This window comes from Bidens hawaiensis, unplaced genomic scaffold (genome assembly GCF_021521415.1).
Source record: "Bidens hawaiensis isolate Kalapana, Puna unplaced genomic scaffold, B.hawaiensis_p1.1 tig00034227_1, whole genome shotgun sequence".
Classification (NCBI taxonomy): Eukaryota; Viridiplantae; Streptophyta; class Magnoliopsida; order Asterales; family Asteraceae; genus Bidens; species Bidens hawaiensis.
The window spans coordinates 1,476-15,830 of NW_027495912.1; the positions used below are offsets into that span (position 1 = coordinate 1,476).

Here is a 14,355-nt window from a genome sequence, read left to right on the forward strand (position 1 = left end):
ACACGTGGCAAAAAGCAAGCTGGCAACAGCTGTTGAAAGGACGTGTGCCAGTAATTTCGCGGCCACGCGCCCGAAAAATCGCTCCCACGCGCCTGAAAAAGCGACTGGAATGACCATGTTCTGTCACGTCACCATAACTTCCTGCAACGTCCTGACACAGTCAGAAGAAACCGTCGCACGACGTTTCAGAGGTTTATCTTTTCACCAACTCTTCGAATTTCAAAATTCAAAATTCGAAAGTATTAAAAAGTAAGCGGGAAAATACCCCTTACCCCTTGGCAAGCAAGTAACCGTAAGACGGATGCGGGTACAGTGTAAAGGCAAAACCCTTCACATACCTAGCACCCGCAGGGAATTGAAGCCAAATAAACCTTGGCAAACAAGTAACCGTAAGCCGGCTGCGGGTACAGTGTTAAGGCAAAACCCTTCACATACCTAGCACCTGCAGGGAATTGAAGCCAAGAACCTTGGTGAACAAGTAACCGTAAGACGGATGCGGGTACAGTGTTAAGGCAAAACCCTTCACATACCTAGCACCCGCAGGGAATTGACGCCAGGAATACCTTGAGAGTAAAGTAACCGTAAGACGAGCGCAGGTACAGTGTTAAGGCAAAACCCTTCACATACCTAGCGCTCCGCTGGGAATTGAAACCAAGAAGGATCTTCTGGGCAATGCTTGCGGAAACGGAAATAGCATCCCCGCATAGCGGGAACATCGAGAACTACGTTGTTTGAAGCTCCAGGATGGAATTGGTGGTCTTAACATAATTGATCACTATGTTCAAAACTACCAAAACCTCATGGAAAATACATACAACTGGGACTCAATGCTCCTGACTTGCGAGGAGGTTACAGACCTACCCGCATCATACCCAAAGACCAAGCAGGAAACTCGGGCATTTCTGCAAGTGACAAGGACTTCCGCGGAAAGAATCCCCATGGAAAACCTTACAAAACCCTTTTCAAAACCCTTTGCTCAAGTCCAAAAGTTCACCTCACTTCATTAAACACTCATGAGAAGAACATTGGACTGGGGGGACTTGAAGAGGTAGGTCCCAGCAGAGCCCAGTTGGACCCGCAAGACTCACCTTAAACAGGGACGTCTGCGCAGAGACCAACTGGATCCGCAGGACCAACCATGCTCAGAGACGTGACGTCCTTACGCGCAGTACGCAAGCTGGTCCCGCAGGAAATGCCTCCCAATGGTGAAGGACTCCGCCTGTCCCCGCAGCCTCGGATACAAGCCATTAGGGAAGGCCACCCGCGCAGCATGGCTACACGCACAAGGCACTTAGCTCTCAATCGTTCAGTGTCACCTGAAGGAATGAGCCAAGCCGGGAGCAATCCCGCACAGAGGCGGGAGGGGGAATACTCCCGCCCAAATAAGCCAGTCCGTATACTGAAGGATCTTTTACTGTACCTGACGAGGTATGGGCAAAAGATCTGATCAGAGATGCGACAGCTCACTGACAGCAGCATGGCAGACAGCACGCCACAGCACTGTGACCAATAGCCGCCGCCTACCCACCAACTCCTGCCATACCACGTGCCTAGCCTGTAGTTGGCAGAAGAGGAAGAGTGCACGACACGCCTGCTCTGTGTCAGCCGCTACCTATCCACCACTCACAGGCAGGGCACGTGCATAGGTTACAGTTGGTAGCGTGTTGGGCCGGCTAAACCCCTTGGAAACCTACCTTCGGCTATAAATACCACAAATGGTATGATCATCTGATCTTATCATATCTTATCATATTATCATCATAATATACCTGATATCTGCTCTAGCAATCTCTTAATATACTTTTATATTTAAAGAGCAATCTAGTCTGATTCTCACGCCGGAGGGTGGTCACAAGGAGGAACCCCCCCCTTCTCAGTGACGAGCTCACGGTGTCTGTTTTGCAGGTTATCAGAAGAACCATCTTCCAAGGGTCTAACCCCTCGTGGGAAACATCTCTCCAACCCCCAGGTTACCAGTAACCTGCCCGGGGTCCGGTTAGTGTTTCTTCAGTAACGGTATACGATTACAATAAGTGAATGATCGATCTCATCTGTTGAAAAAGTCAAGAATACAATCTATGGTACATATTTGATAGTGGGCCCAACCCAACCCAACCCAACCCAACCCAAAGTTATTAATTACCCACGAAGTAGTACCAGAAAAAGAAATTTGAAAATGGCAAATACAAAAAGAAAGGTAAGAAAGCAAGAATAGTTGAGTAGTCTAACTTACATAATTGTACGGAACGAATGGGCTGGGCCACCAGCAATAATAAAAGATGGAAATGTAATGTATTTGTAATAATAATAATAATAATAATAATAATTATTATTATTATTATTATTATTATTATTATTATAATGGTAATGGTACATTGGTACTTTGTAGATGTAGTAGTGGTCTTCTTTCTTACCCTATGCCTTAGTTTGGTTGCTATTCTATTCAAAGCTAGCCAGCTAATATTGTCTCCTCCTTGGATGGTCTATTTTCATGCTTTAAGGTCTTTAGCTAATATCTTTTATAAAAACAGAATCAATTTTTAAATAGTACTATTACAAAAGTCGTCTTAAACAGTAATAATAATAATAATAATAAAGCTTTCAAAAAAAAAATAATAGTAGTAATAATAATAAAGGGAACATATAATTAGTAGCTCATTTCATGTTAACCAAGTTCGTTAAGTGTTGCATAATTGCATTAAACTCACTCATACGTTTTTCTAACTATAATTTAACTTTTGTTGTGAATTTTTTATGAATATTATTTTATTTAATATCAACGTAAATAAACATATATGAATCTTGGTTATCATTTAAGGCTTATTTTATATAGTTTAACATAAAAGTAGGAATTAGTAGTGAAAAAAATATGTCATCAAGTAATAAATAAATTTCATAATTTGGTTATATATGATGATTTTATTTCTTTTATAAGTATAGTTTTATTTTCTACTTTCACATAGATTATTACTTTATTAGAGCATGAGTGACCTCTTCGGGAAATTTGGTCGTATGAATGCCCTAAATAAATAAGCAAATACAGTCACACAAAAAATTACTTTTCATTACTAGACTAGGTTCAATCAGTTTTGAAAAGCAAAACAAAATATACAACAGTTTTTATAAAATATACAAGATTTTTTTAAAGTTGTTTGGAGGGAACCAAATGAATGGTTTAACATCAGTTTCCCAAGAGCAGGGAACAGAACTGATATACATACATATATGATTACAAACCGAAAACAACGCAACGACCGCAAATTCATCCCTAAATTTCAAGATCATCTAATGAGATTTCATTTGAAGTCAGCAACTTCATTTTCTGCAAATATAACATAAAACACATGTCATCAAACAAACAAAATAATATTTTGGAAGCATTTTTTAAATCCATCTACGCTTTAATTTGCATATATGGAAGTTACTGACCGTTATGAACTGTGGAGGATCTTCAAGACTAGATGAACCTAGAACGATTTCTCTGTTCAATTTATCCGTTAACTTGTGACAAACTCGTAGCTGAAATGACAGGGTTTAATGTAAGCTTTACTTTATTATTACTGAGGTTAATTACACAGATGGTCTTTGTGGTATACCCACATTACAAGTATGGTCTTCAACTTTGATAAATTACATCTATGGTTCTGAATAGTTTGAAAGCGTAGCACAGATGGTCCTTGAAATGGATCAGAGTTAGTTTTTCAGTTAAGTCCGTGTGAAATGACAAAATTACTCTTTAGGGTCTTTTTAAATCATTAGGGTGATTTAGTCATTTCATATGCACTAAACCGGAGGAGATACTAACACCCCATCCGTTTCAAGGACAATCTGTGTTACGCTTTCAAACTATTGAGGACCATAAATGTAATCACTCAAAGTTAAGTACCATGCTTGCAATATGGGCATACCTCAAGGACCATCCTTGTAATTAACTTTTATTGTTGTTAATATTATTATTAATTTAGGGGGGCAAACAAGCCGAGCCCAAGCTCGACTAGGCTCGAGCTCGGCTCGTTTAACTTACAAAGAGCTCGAGCTCCGCTCGTGAGTAGACTTTGAAGCTCGGGCTCGGCTTGTTTACTATTTATCAATTACTTTTTAGATAATTATAACTATTTTTATATTTTTTTTTCTATTATAATTTTATGTATAAAGTAATATATAATTTTTGGTTATTTTAATTTATTTTTTCATAACATATAAATATATAAACTAATAGTTATTAAATATATATTTTAAAAAATTATATAAATAACAGGCTCGTTTAGGCTCACGAGCCGGCTCAAGCTCGATAAGTCAAGCTCGGGCTCGGGCTTGTTTATTAAACGAGCTTACTTTTAGGCTCGGGCTCGGCTCGATCGAGCTTTTAAACGAGCCGATCTCGAGTAGCTCACGAGCAGCTCGGCTCGTTTGCACCCCTAATTATTATCATTATTATTGTTTTGTGTTTATTATAAAATTGACAATTCTTAAAAACTAGACAAACTTGTATTACCTCTGATCTAGTTGCGCCACCAACTATAAATACAAAAACGCGTCGACCCATTTTCTTAAAATCACTAGACGTGTGACGAAGAATGGAATCACTACAACAAAGACAAAGAAAAAACTCATGTTTTACTTTATATCTTTTATAGCTTTATTAAATAACTATGAGGCTGCTAGTTCTTATGAAATAATAATAATACTAAGGTGAGACCTTGAATACCCGTCTTCAGAATCTCGAGGGCGGGCCCACGTTGCGGTTCGTCTGGATCTTATTGAATGAGCGGGTGGAGGTGGTGCGGACTCAGACTGTGATCTCCCATGAAAAGTGGGACTTGGATCATTCATACAAGGGTAATCATTCTTTGGGAGTTCATTTTTGGTTAGCTTTTCAATTAGGTCCTGAAATATGATGTGTGATGGTTAGATACGGATTTGTTAAATTACAGTTATGTACTTTATGTATAAACTATCAAGTAACTTGCAGATCGTGTCCTTTTAACTTCAATAAGTACAGAAAACGTCTTTGATATGTTAAATTTTTCGGATTAGTTTTTTTTTTAAATAACCATTTTGCCCTTGCAACTAAAGAACAAAATGTGTAATTTTAGTTGGATCTCTTATATGGTTGAAAATGAATAAAAGAACTTATACCTCAATCATAGGATAAAACCGCGATAACTGCCAAGTTGATTCTTCACCAGCACGATCTTTTCTTAACCCATGCTTCTTCTGAAATAATAACATGGAACTGCGTTTAGGGGTGTGTATGTGTCGGGTTTGGGCTTAAACTGAATCATAAGCCACAAATTCGGTTTTTGAGTTTTTGAAAACTGTTTGGTTTCGAATTTTACCATTTGGGCTTGAAAAATTTTTAACCAAAACAAAAGTTGCCCAAAGTAATGAATTTTGGCCTAAATCTTTTTGTTACTAATAATTAAATGATTATTATATATTCGGGCCAAAATATTTTGGTAAAACTATTTTTAAATTCTTATAAATTACTTGAAATTAAAAATTAAATATGAAATTTATAGATTTGGTTCGGTTTTTTTTCAGTTTTAACTACATGCAAAACCGAAAGCAAACATTCAGTTTTTGTTTGGGTTTGGTTATTTTGGTTCGTTTTTTGGGCTATGGATCGGTACTTTCGGTTTCATGCTCACCTCTACTATGCATATTAATATATTGTTATAATTATTATACCTTGTGAGCATCAAATTTTAAAGAGAAGGCAGCGAGTGAGCTCTTTTTAGAATCTGATGAACCCTCGAGAAATCTCATATTGTACACAGCACTTCTATCATCATCTGGAAGTCCAGCTAACTAGAAAACATACATGAAAAAAACAAAAACAAAAACAAAAACAAAATATATAAGCTCCAAAATGCATATAATTTACAAGATTGATAAGGCATTTATAAACCCTTATGTATTACCTCGATTAACTTTGCAAGTTTGTCACTCTCAAATTTATTCGGATGAGTTGCAGCATAGATCATTAATAATCGTAATTTACTTTCACGTGGAGCATCCTACATGAAGAAACATATATAATGTGCTTAATACCATTGATGATGACTAGGCTTACCTACAGGGGCATTTCATGTCCATTCGTTAACAATCGAACACTTAAGCAAACAAGGTGTTCTTGTTTGTGTTTGTTCATGTTTGTTAGTTAACAGTATAAACAAACAGCTAATGAACGTAAGGGAACAAACATAAATGAACATAGATGAACGAGCATAATTGAATGTAAACCAATTAAAACTAAACGTGAATATCAAACTGCTGGGACTAAAAAGTTTTATAAAACTAGACTAAATTGTAATGAATAATATTTTAAGTCCATAAAACTAGACTAAATTGTAATGAACCTAAAAATTTAAACAGATATAAAAACGAATAAAAACAAACAAACTTAAACAATCATAAATTAGAGAGCATAAACAAACGAACATAAAAGGATTTAAATGAACAAACGAGACATGTGTTCATGAATGTACATTTAACTAAAGAACTCGTTCATCTACTAAATAAACGAACATAAACGAACTTCTCGCCAAATGCTCACTGAACATTCGGTTTGTTTACACGCCTAGATATTTGTGTTTTTAATTTAACTAGATAACATTCATAAATTACTACTGACCGGTTTTGTTCTAAGGAAGTTGATGACCTCCTTAGTTCCCGCATCTCCAAAAACAAGATCTTGTTCTAACTGTCCCACTTCTTTAAGCCCCGACTCCCTAATAATCTTGTTGATCTTTTCAGCAATCTGTGTCAATCATATCCATACACAATTAAATATTTACATTACATCATTTCAACCATAAGTCTAACACGTTGTCAACATACCTCAACATGGAGGGATAGCTTGTCCACTTGTTCACTATATTGTGGCAATGCTTGAACCATCTTTTGCAAGTCTCGTGTGGACAACTCACCATCACCTCTGAAAAGAGTTAAAAAAAATTGTAATCAAATATTTATGATTTGTAATTAAACTAGTTGGAGTTGTCCCGTGCGATGCGGTGGGAATTTTGTACATGTATATCTGCAATCTGACCTATCAAAGCACGTGTGAAAGTCGTTAGGATATCAAAAAATTTTAGACTTGTACAGTGTAAACGAACTGAACGTTCAGTGAACTGTTCGTAAACCGTTTGGTGGTAAGTTCGTTTATTTAATAAACGAACGAACAAGAACACATGTCTCATTTGCTCATTTATGTTCATGAACGTTTGTTTATGTTCACTCATTTATGTTTGTTTATCTTCGTTCCTTTACGTTCATTTATGTTCGTTACTTTACGTCTGTTTAAGTTCATTTATTTACAGTCATCCAAATTTGCTACAGTATAGTCTAGTTTTAATAAATTTTAGGCCCAACAAATTTCCATTCAGCTATGTTTGTTCGTTTACATTCATGAACCATTTGTTTATATTATTAATGAAAGTACACGAAACACTCCTTTTCTTAGCAGATGAACATGAACATAAAAACCTCATTCATTTAATTGTTTGTGTTCAATCGTTTGTTCGATTGAAGTTAAATGAACGAACACGAGCATGCTCTGTTCGTGTTAGTTCAATTTGTCTACATGCCTACAAAAAATACTTTATTTTGAATACACCAACGTTTTCAATAAAATAAATATTGGAAATTTGGTATTTTGAGAAAAAAAAATAAAACAAACATACCTGTGTATTTAGAATTTTCACAGAAATAAAAACCTTATTAAACAGACCTTGAACCATGCATCTGTGCAGCTTTATTCTTTGACATAAAGCTCGTCATCTTGTTATGCAACCGTTCACCAGCCTAACAGGGCAAGATTAAAAAAATAAAATAAAAAACATTTACACGTATTCGTTACAAAAATTAAAAATGTAATAATAAGAAAGCCCAATGAGACATACATCTGCTATATGTGAATGACGGATCTCTAGCCACACGGGATCATGATCTTCTAAAAGGACCTCTTTCTTTTCAGGACGGCCACCTGTTTTGTTTGCAACCTAAATAATATAATTACTTGATGTATAAAAATAATAATAGTAATAATAATAATAATATAAATAATAGCAAAAGGAAGACACGTCTTGATGAACAATTTATGCCCAGAAACCATAGACTAACCTCATGAACATATTTATTTCCGTCCATATTAAGTAAATCATGACACATAGCATCATATGTCCATTCATGAATGATAGGAGCAATCTAGAAGAAGATAAAATAAAAACAATAAGATACAATAATAAATCATAATCTATATTCTATTATTAATATAAAAGATGTATAAACCTGGTCAATTGATCTCCATTAATTGTGTTTTTGTTAAAATGATACAAATGAGACTTAACTCAGTACATACAAGTAACTAACATGAGTTAGTTGGAATGAACTAACTAGCTAACTCAATGCCAAAGACTAACAATTCATAGTCAACATACGTCAAAGTCGGTCAACACACTAATACATGTCAACTCCTATATATAAGCTAAGTACACACAAGTAACTAACATGAGTTAGTTGAAACGGACTAACTCAAGGTCAAAGATTAACAACTAATAGTCAACATGTCAAAGTCGGTCAACAGAATACCTGGTCTATTGATCTATCCAAGATGAGCAAATCACATGTTTCTGTTTGAGGGAAATTAAAGTTCTTTAAAGATTTATACTTCATAAGACAATTCCAAACAGCAGCAGCAAGTTTTGTAGGGATCAAATCACAAATTGTGGTCATCGTGGTTGGATCAAGGGATTTGGCTGCACGGTAACGTACAAACGGAAACTCCTGAAAAGCGTTAATATCAATCAATCAATCAATAGAAAACCCACCAATAGCAATGCTATTAGTAGGGTCTGGGGAGGATGGGATGTAGGCAAACCGTACCTCTATCCCAGAGGGATAGAGAGGTTGTTTTTAGTAATAAATTTAGAAAAGGAAGATAATATACCAATAATGAAGCAAAGACGGTTGCTATACGGTTGGCCATCACGTTTAAATATTCATCTCCTTTTCGGGTCATTTGTTCATTCCCGTAAAGTTCTTCCAAAGCCATTGTGTTCTCAGTTATAAAACACTGTTGTAAAAAAATAGCTAGTCAAAATCAAAAAGTAGTATTATTAGTTTATAACTTATAATAATAACAATAGTTTCGTTTTAAGTTTGAACCAACCACTTGGTTTCAAATTCTTAGGTATTGTAACTATAAGTTTATAACAAGCACCATGCACGAATAGGGGTGCATATAATCAAGTAACTAGAGATATTTTTGGTTTAGCAGCATGTAAGCCTGTAAACGAACCGAACGATTTAACTTTAACCGAACAAACAATCAAACACGAGCGAGGTTTTCTTGTTCATCTTCATTCATTAAGGAAGTGAGCGTGTCCGTCTTTGTTTATGTTCATTAATAATATATTAATATAAAACAGTTCACGAACGAATATAACTAAGCGAACACCAATTAAAACTTAACATGAACAGTTATATGATGGGCCTAAAAATTTACTAAAAACTAGACTAAATTGTAACGGGCCTAAAAAATTTAGATGACTATGTAAATAAATGAACTTATAACAAACATAAGCTAACGAACATAAATGAACGTAATCGAACACAAATGAGCGAAGGAGATGTCTTTGTGTAAGCTCATTTAACTAAATGAACAAATTATTTGTTCATGTTCGTTCATTTATTAAATAAATGAACTTCCCACCGAACGGTTTGTGAACGTCGTTTACAGGCCTAGCAGAATGTGTTACCTGGCTATCAACAGCGAAATACTCCAAGTTCATCTGCAAATTCCCCTCCAAAGTAAATACAATATAATACATTATATTACAAAAAGAAAGATAAAAAGGATGAACTAAAACCTCTTTCATAGCACGTAAACGAGATTTTATACTTGGCTCCTTTTTGATGTGATTAACTAATTCTTTTGGGACTGAAGAACTAAAGAAGAAGTAGGCACTGAGAAAGAAAGAAAACAAATATAAAATAACCACAAGATCTAAATACCATATTTCCATGACGAGATGCATAAAAAACAGAAACATTAAAAAAGGTGTTTCATATCTCACATACTCTCTATAAAGAGGTGTTCTCCCAGCCATGTCAGATAAGAGAATACGGACACTGCAGTATAATAAACTCATGTTAATAAACATTATAATAATATATCTGTCAATGAAGATGATTTAATTACTAGGCTTGTAAATGAACCACACGTCCAGTGAACCATTCAGTAGGAAGTTCATTTACGTTCGTTATTTATTAAATGAGCGAACATGAACATAGCTTTTTGTTTATGTAGTTAAATTAATGGACATGAACACACTTCTTGTTCGTTCATTTATGTTCGTGAACATTCGATTACTTCGTTCATTTAAATTCGTTTAGATTCGTTCGTTTACATTAATTTATGTTTATTAGTTTACGTCTGTTTAAGTTCGTTCGCTAATATATTCATTTAATATTTTTTTGGACTCATTACAATTCAGTCTTAATTTTATGAAATTAAAATATCACCTGTCACAACTTAGTCTAGTTTTACGTGTATTTTAGGCCCAGAAGACGGGTGCTCATGTCTACCAGTAATTGGTGTTCGGTCAGTTATGTTCATTCATCTATGTTCAGTTATGTTCGTTTACGTTTGTGCACCGTTCGCGTATGCTATTAACGAATGAACACGAATACGTTCATTTCATAACGTGTGAAGTGTGAACACGAACAAGAAAAACCCTGTTCGGTTAACTGTTTGTGTCTGACTGTTTGTTCGTTTAAAGTTAAATTAGCAAACACGAACATGCCTCATTTGTGTTCATTTGGTTCGTTTACAAGCTTAATAATAACTGTCCGTTTTGCAAGTAAAACTCAAATTACATATTGTATGTAAAAGATTGAGAATTCAATTACTTCTCTTTCGTTGGCTGGATGTAGTACACTGCATCCATAGTGGGCAGTGGTTGTCTTCTTTTGTTTATATCTTCCACCACTGCAAATAAATAAATAACAAAGTTAAAACATAATATCAAGAACAAGGAATATAAAAATTTTGAAGCAGGTTTTTATGTCTTACATGAAACTCCTTCATCTGTTATGTCTGCCATCTTGCATGAACATGACATTATTTTAACAGTCACTTTATCCATTATCAGTACCTAAGCACAATAAGAGCATTTTTATTATATGATAACTGTCAATTCACAATAAAAAGCACAAATTAGTACAAGGTTGCAAACCTTCCAATTTGATTTTGAATCCGGTCTTTTTGCTGATCTCAGCATTTCATACAGTAATCCTGCAAGTTAGAAGTAATTCTTGAATTAACTGATTTAGTATTGAAATCAGATCTGCACATAACCAATATACAATAGCCTCTGATATCAAACAAAGGCAGTGAATTTGATTATTAAGCATGTTTAAAACCAACTCATGATAAGTTTGGGATATATTGACTTATAAATTCCTAAAAATGAATGCAAACACCAACTAAGAATAGAATGTTATTATTCTTATTATTATTCTTCATATGTTCCAATAACATAGGAAATAGGTTTTCAAAAAGCGAAAAGTAAAAATGGTAAAAGAAGCAAATATTTTAGAGACAAGCGATATACTAAATTACTGATATGAATCATGAATGTCTGGTGATCAATTCCGAAGATTGTTATATTCTACTGAAAACTCATAACCAGCAGCCCATACATATCATGAACTTCTAAGCATCTAAAAGTTCAAGCTCGTCTGTTACCACTAAAATTTAGTTACTATTTCCAATTTCTTAATCGCACAAAGGTTGAGCAGGCTGAGCTTTTAACCTTCTAAACTGCATTGTCGTCCTCTTTTCTAACTTTTCATTGTGCTTCACATAACAAATTTCAAGCAATAAGCATCCCCTTCTTCCAGTATTCCCAGTCAAAACTTGGTATGTCTGGTGAATTATAGCTTCTATTATTAACTTAACATAATCTAACCCGGTTTGGAATGATTCACACATTCAAGTTATAAATAATCTTCTTTGTTCAAAATTTAACGCATTAATCAAAAATCCCCGTATAGCTAGTTCCAGAATGATCAACTGAAGTTAAAGCATCTTATATCACCATAACAAACCAAAAAAGCACTAACTTACTAAAATTAATTTTTAATACACCAATTCAAACAAAAACCAAAAACCAGTCATTCACTAGTAGAACTATGTTAACCTAATCAAAACCACAAGTTCTACGCCAACTTTGTTGGCCTAGCGCATAAACTACCAGAATTATTATACAATTTTAAAAACGCAAACAAGAATAACAAAATAGTGCAACTAGAGGTGTCAATGAGCCGAGCCGCTCGCGAACTACTCGAGATCGGAACGATAAAAAGCCCGAAACAAGTCGAGCATTATCGAGCTCGAGCTGAGCCCGAGCCTCAAATAAAGCAAGTCAGTTATCGAGCTCAAGCCGTGTATAGGAATTATCGTTTAGACTCGCTGAGGCTTAATGAGCCTTGTGCATTTTTAAGCTTTTTATGTACTAATTTCACACTACACAACTGAGCTCGAGCCGAGCTTTGGCTCGTTTAAGTTACTGCACACAAGCTCGAGCCGAACTTAGGATCGTTTAAGGTTTTTTTCAAAATATATACAAATAAATAAAAATGTCTATAAGTTAATAAATAATATACTAGCCAAGCTCTAGCTTGAAAAACAACTCTTGAGCCAACCTTGAGCTTAAAAAAAAGAGCTCTAGCTCTCGTGAGTCAAAACGAGCCGTGCTTGAGCTCGTTAAGTGCAACTAACCTAACTAATCAGGATTCACAAACTATGGGTTTCAAAATTTGAGCCTCATCTAACTCAAGTCTGATCAAGCTCGAGCCGAGCCCAGGCCTCAAATAAAACAAGTTTAGTTAATGAGCCTCATGTATTTTTAAGCTTTTTATGTACTAAATCACACTACACACTGAGCTCGAGCCGAGCTTAGGCTCGTTTAAGTTTTTTCTCAAAATATACACAATTAATTTAAAAATGTCTATAAGCTAATAAATAATAAATGAGCCGAGCTCGAACTTAAAATAACAACTCTCGAGCTTCAAAAAAGGAGCTCGAGCTCTCGTAAGTCAAAACGAGCTCGTTAACAACCGTAAGTGCAACAAATCAGGATTCAAACACCACAAACTATAGGTTTCCATATTTGAATCCTCATCTAACTCAATTCTATATACATATGTGTGTGTGTGTGTGTATCCGCCTGATCAAATAACTGAACATGAAATAGAAACTACACATAAAGCAATAAAAGCATAGACTACGGTTTCATAAAATTAGATGTACTATACAAATTCATACAATGAACTATACGAACTACACGATCAATTATACATATAATTAATTAAAATACGAAAACGAACTCACGATCACGAGTAATTTGACGGAAGTTTTTGTATTCGCCTTGAGAAGACGTATCGGAATCCGATATCGACATGATTGTTGATTCAATTAGCTGATTGTTTGTTACACAGTGCGTGAATCGATTGAAGATATTATTATTATTATTATTATTGTTATTATTATTATTATTTGTTGGATGGTGGTTTGAAGATGAATGAGTCATGAAAGGGGGCGTACGCGTGAACAAGGTCAATTTTGGGTTGACTTGTTCGTCATTCAAAGAGAAAGAAATAAAAATTTTGTCTTGATTTACAGATCAGGTACTTTAAAATGTTTACTGGTGTCCTTTACACAACATATTTATTTGGTTTTTGTCCTTTAACTAGCGCCCATCCATATTCCCCGTTAAGTAGCAGCATGTGATGGGCAAAATAGTAATTTAAATTAAAACTTAAACAATAAAATAAAAGAGAATTATAAAATAAAAATGCCTAACCACCGTATCATCATCTTCATCCCATCTACAAGAGTACAATCCACTGCTAACATTCACAAACACCACACCATTTTCCATCACCACCAAGAACGCCACCACCATCAACCACCACACAGCAAGCCTAAATACCAATATGATCAGAAAAGCTAAAAGGACCATAGGCATCAAGCCTAAACACCAATCTGAGCTGTAGGTTCCGGTTTAAAGAACCGGTGACTAATGGCCATAACCGCTAGCCACCACCATCGTCAAACTACACAACTGTTGCCCAAATACCATCAAACCTTCATCGTCTCCGCCAGCCAATCACCATAATCACAGCTTTAAACCACCAACGGAGGACTACCACCACAAATTTCGTCGGAAAAACGAGGCTACTCCCCTAGTTCGGGCCCAATTTTGTCCGATTCAGGTATGATTTGGTCTATAACCTCCGATTTCGTCCGATTCTGTAACATCTAGGAAAAACCCATATTTATTT

The 14,355-nt window shown here is 35.3% G+C and overlaps 1 protein-coding gene across 2 annotated transcripts; it reads right to left on the reverse strand.

Moving 5' to 3' along the window:
* Positions 1-3,220: 3,220 nt before the first annotated feature.
* On the reverse strand, positions 3,221-13,502 carry LOC143585919 (SNARE-interacting protein KEULE-like). 2 transcript variants are annotated; one of them, XM_077067590.1, is made up of 21 exons: positions 13,403-13,502; positions 11,244-11,302; positions 11,081-11,162; positions 10,918-10,996; positions 10,087-10,137; positions 9,876-9,972; positions 9,765-9,797; positions 8,954-9,079; positions 8,596-8,790; positions 8,128-8,211; positions 7,908-8,006; positions 7,736-7,809; positions 6,844-6,940; positions 6,638-6,763; positions 5,925-6,020; positions 5,692-5,811; positions 5,140-5,217; positions 4,700-4,887; positions 4,496-4,586; positions 3,430-3,519; positions 3,221-3,322 (listed from the first exon to the last, which is right to left on the reverse strand). In XM_077067590.1, exons 1-21 carry the CDS (start codon positions 13,470-13,472, stop codon positions 3,269-3,271), a joined length of 1,989 nt encoding a protein of 662 aa, XP_076923705.1. In that variant the 5' UTR covers positions 13,473-13,502; the 3' UTR covers positions 3,221-3,268. The 2 variants fall into 2 exon arrangements, with proteins under 2 accessions (XP_076923705.1, XP_076923704.1); XM_077067589.1 differs by having other exon boundaries at positions 9,765-9,972.
* Positions 13,503-14,355: the final 853 nt, after the last annotated feature.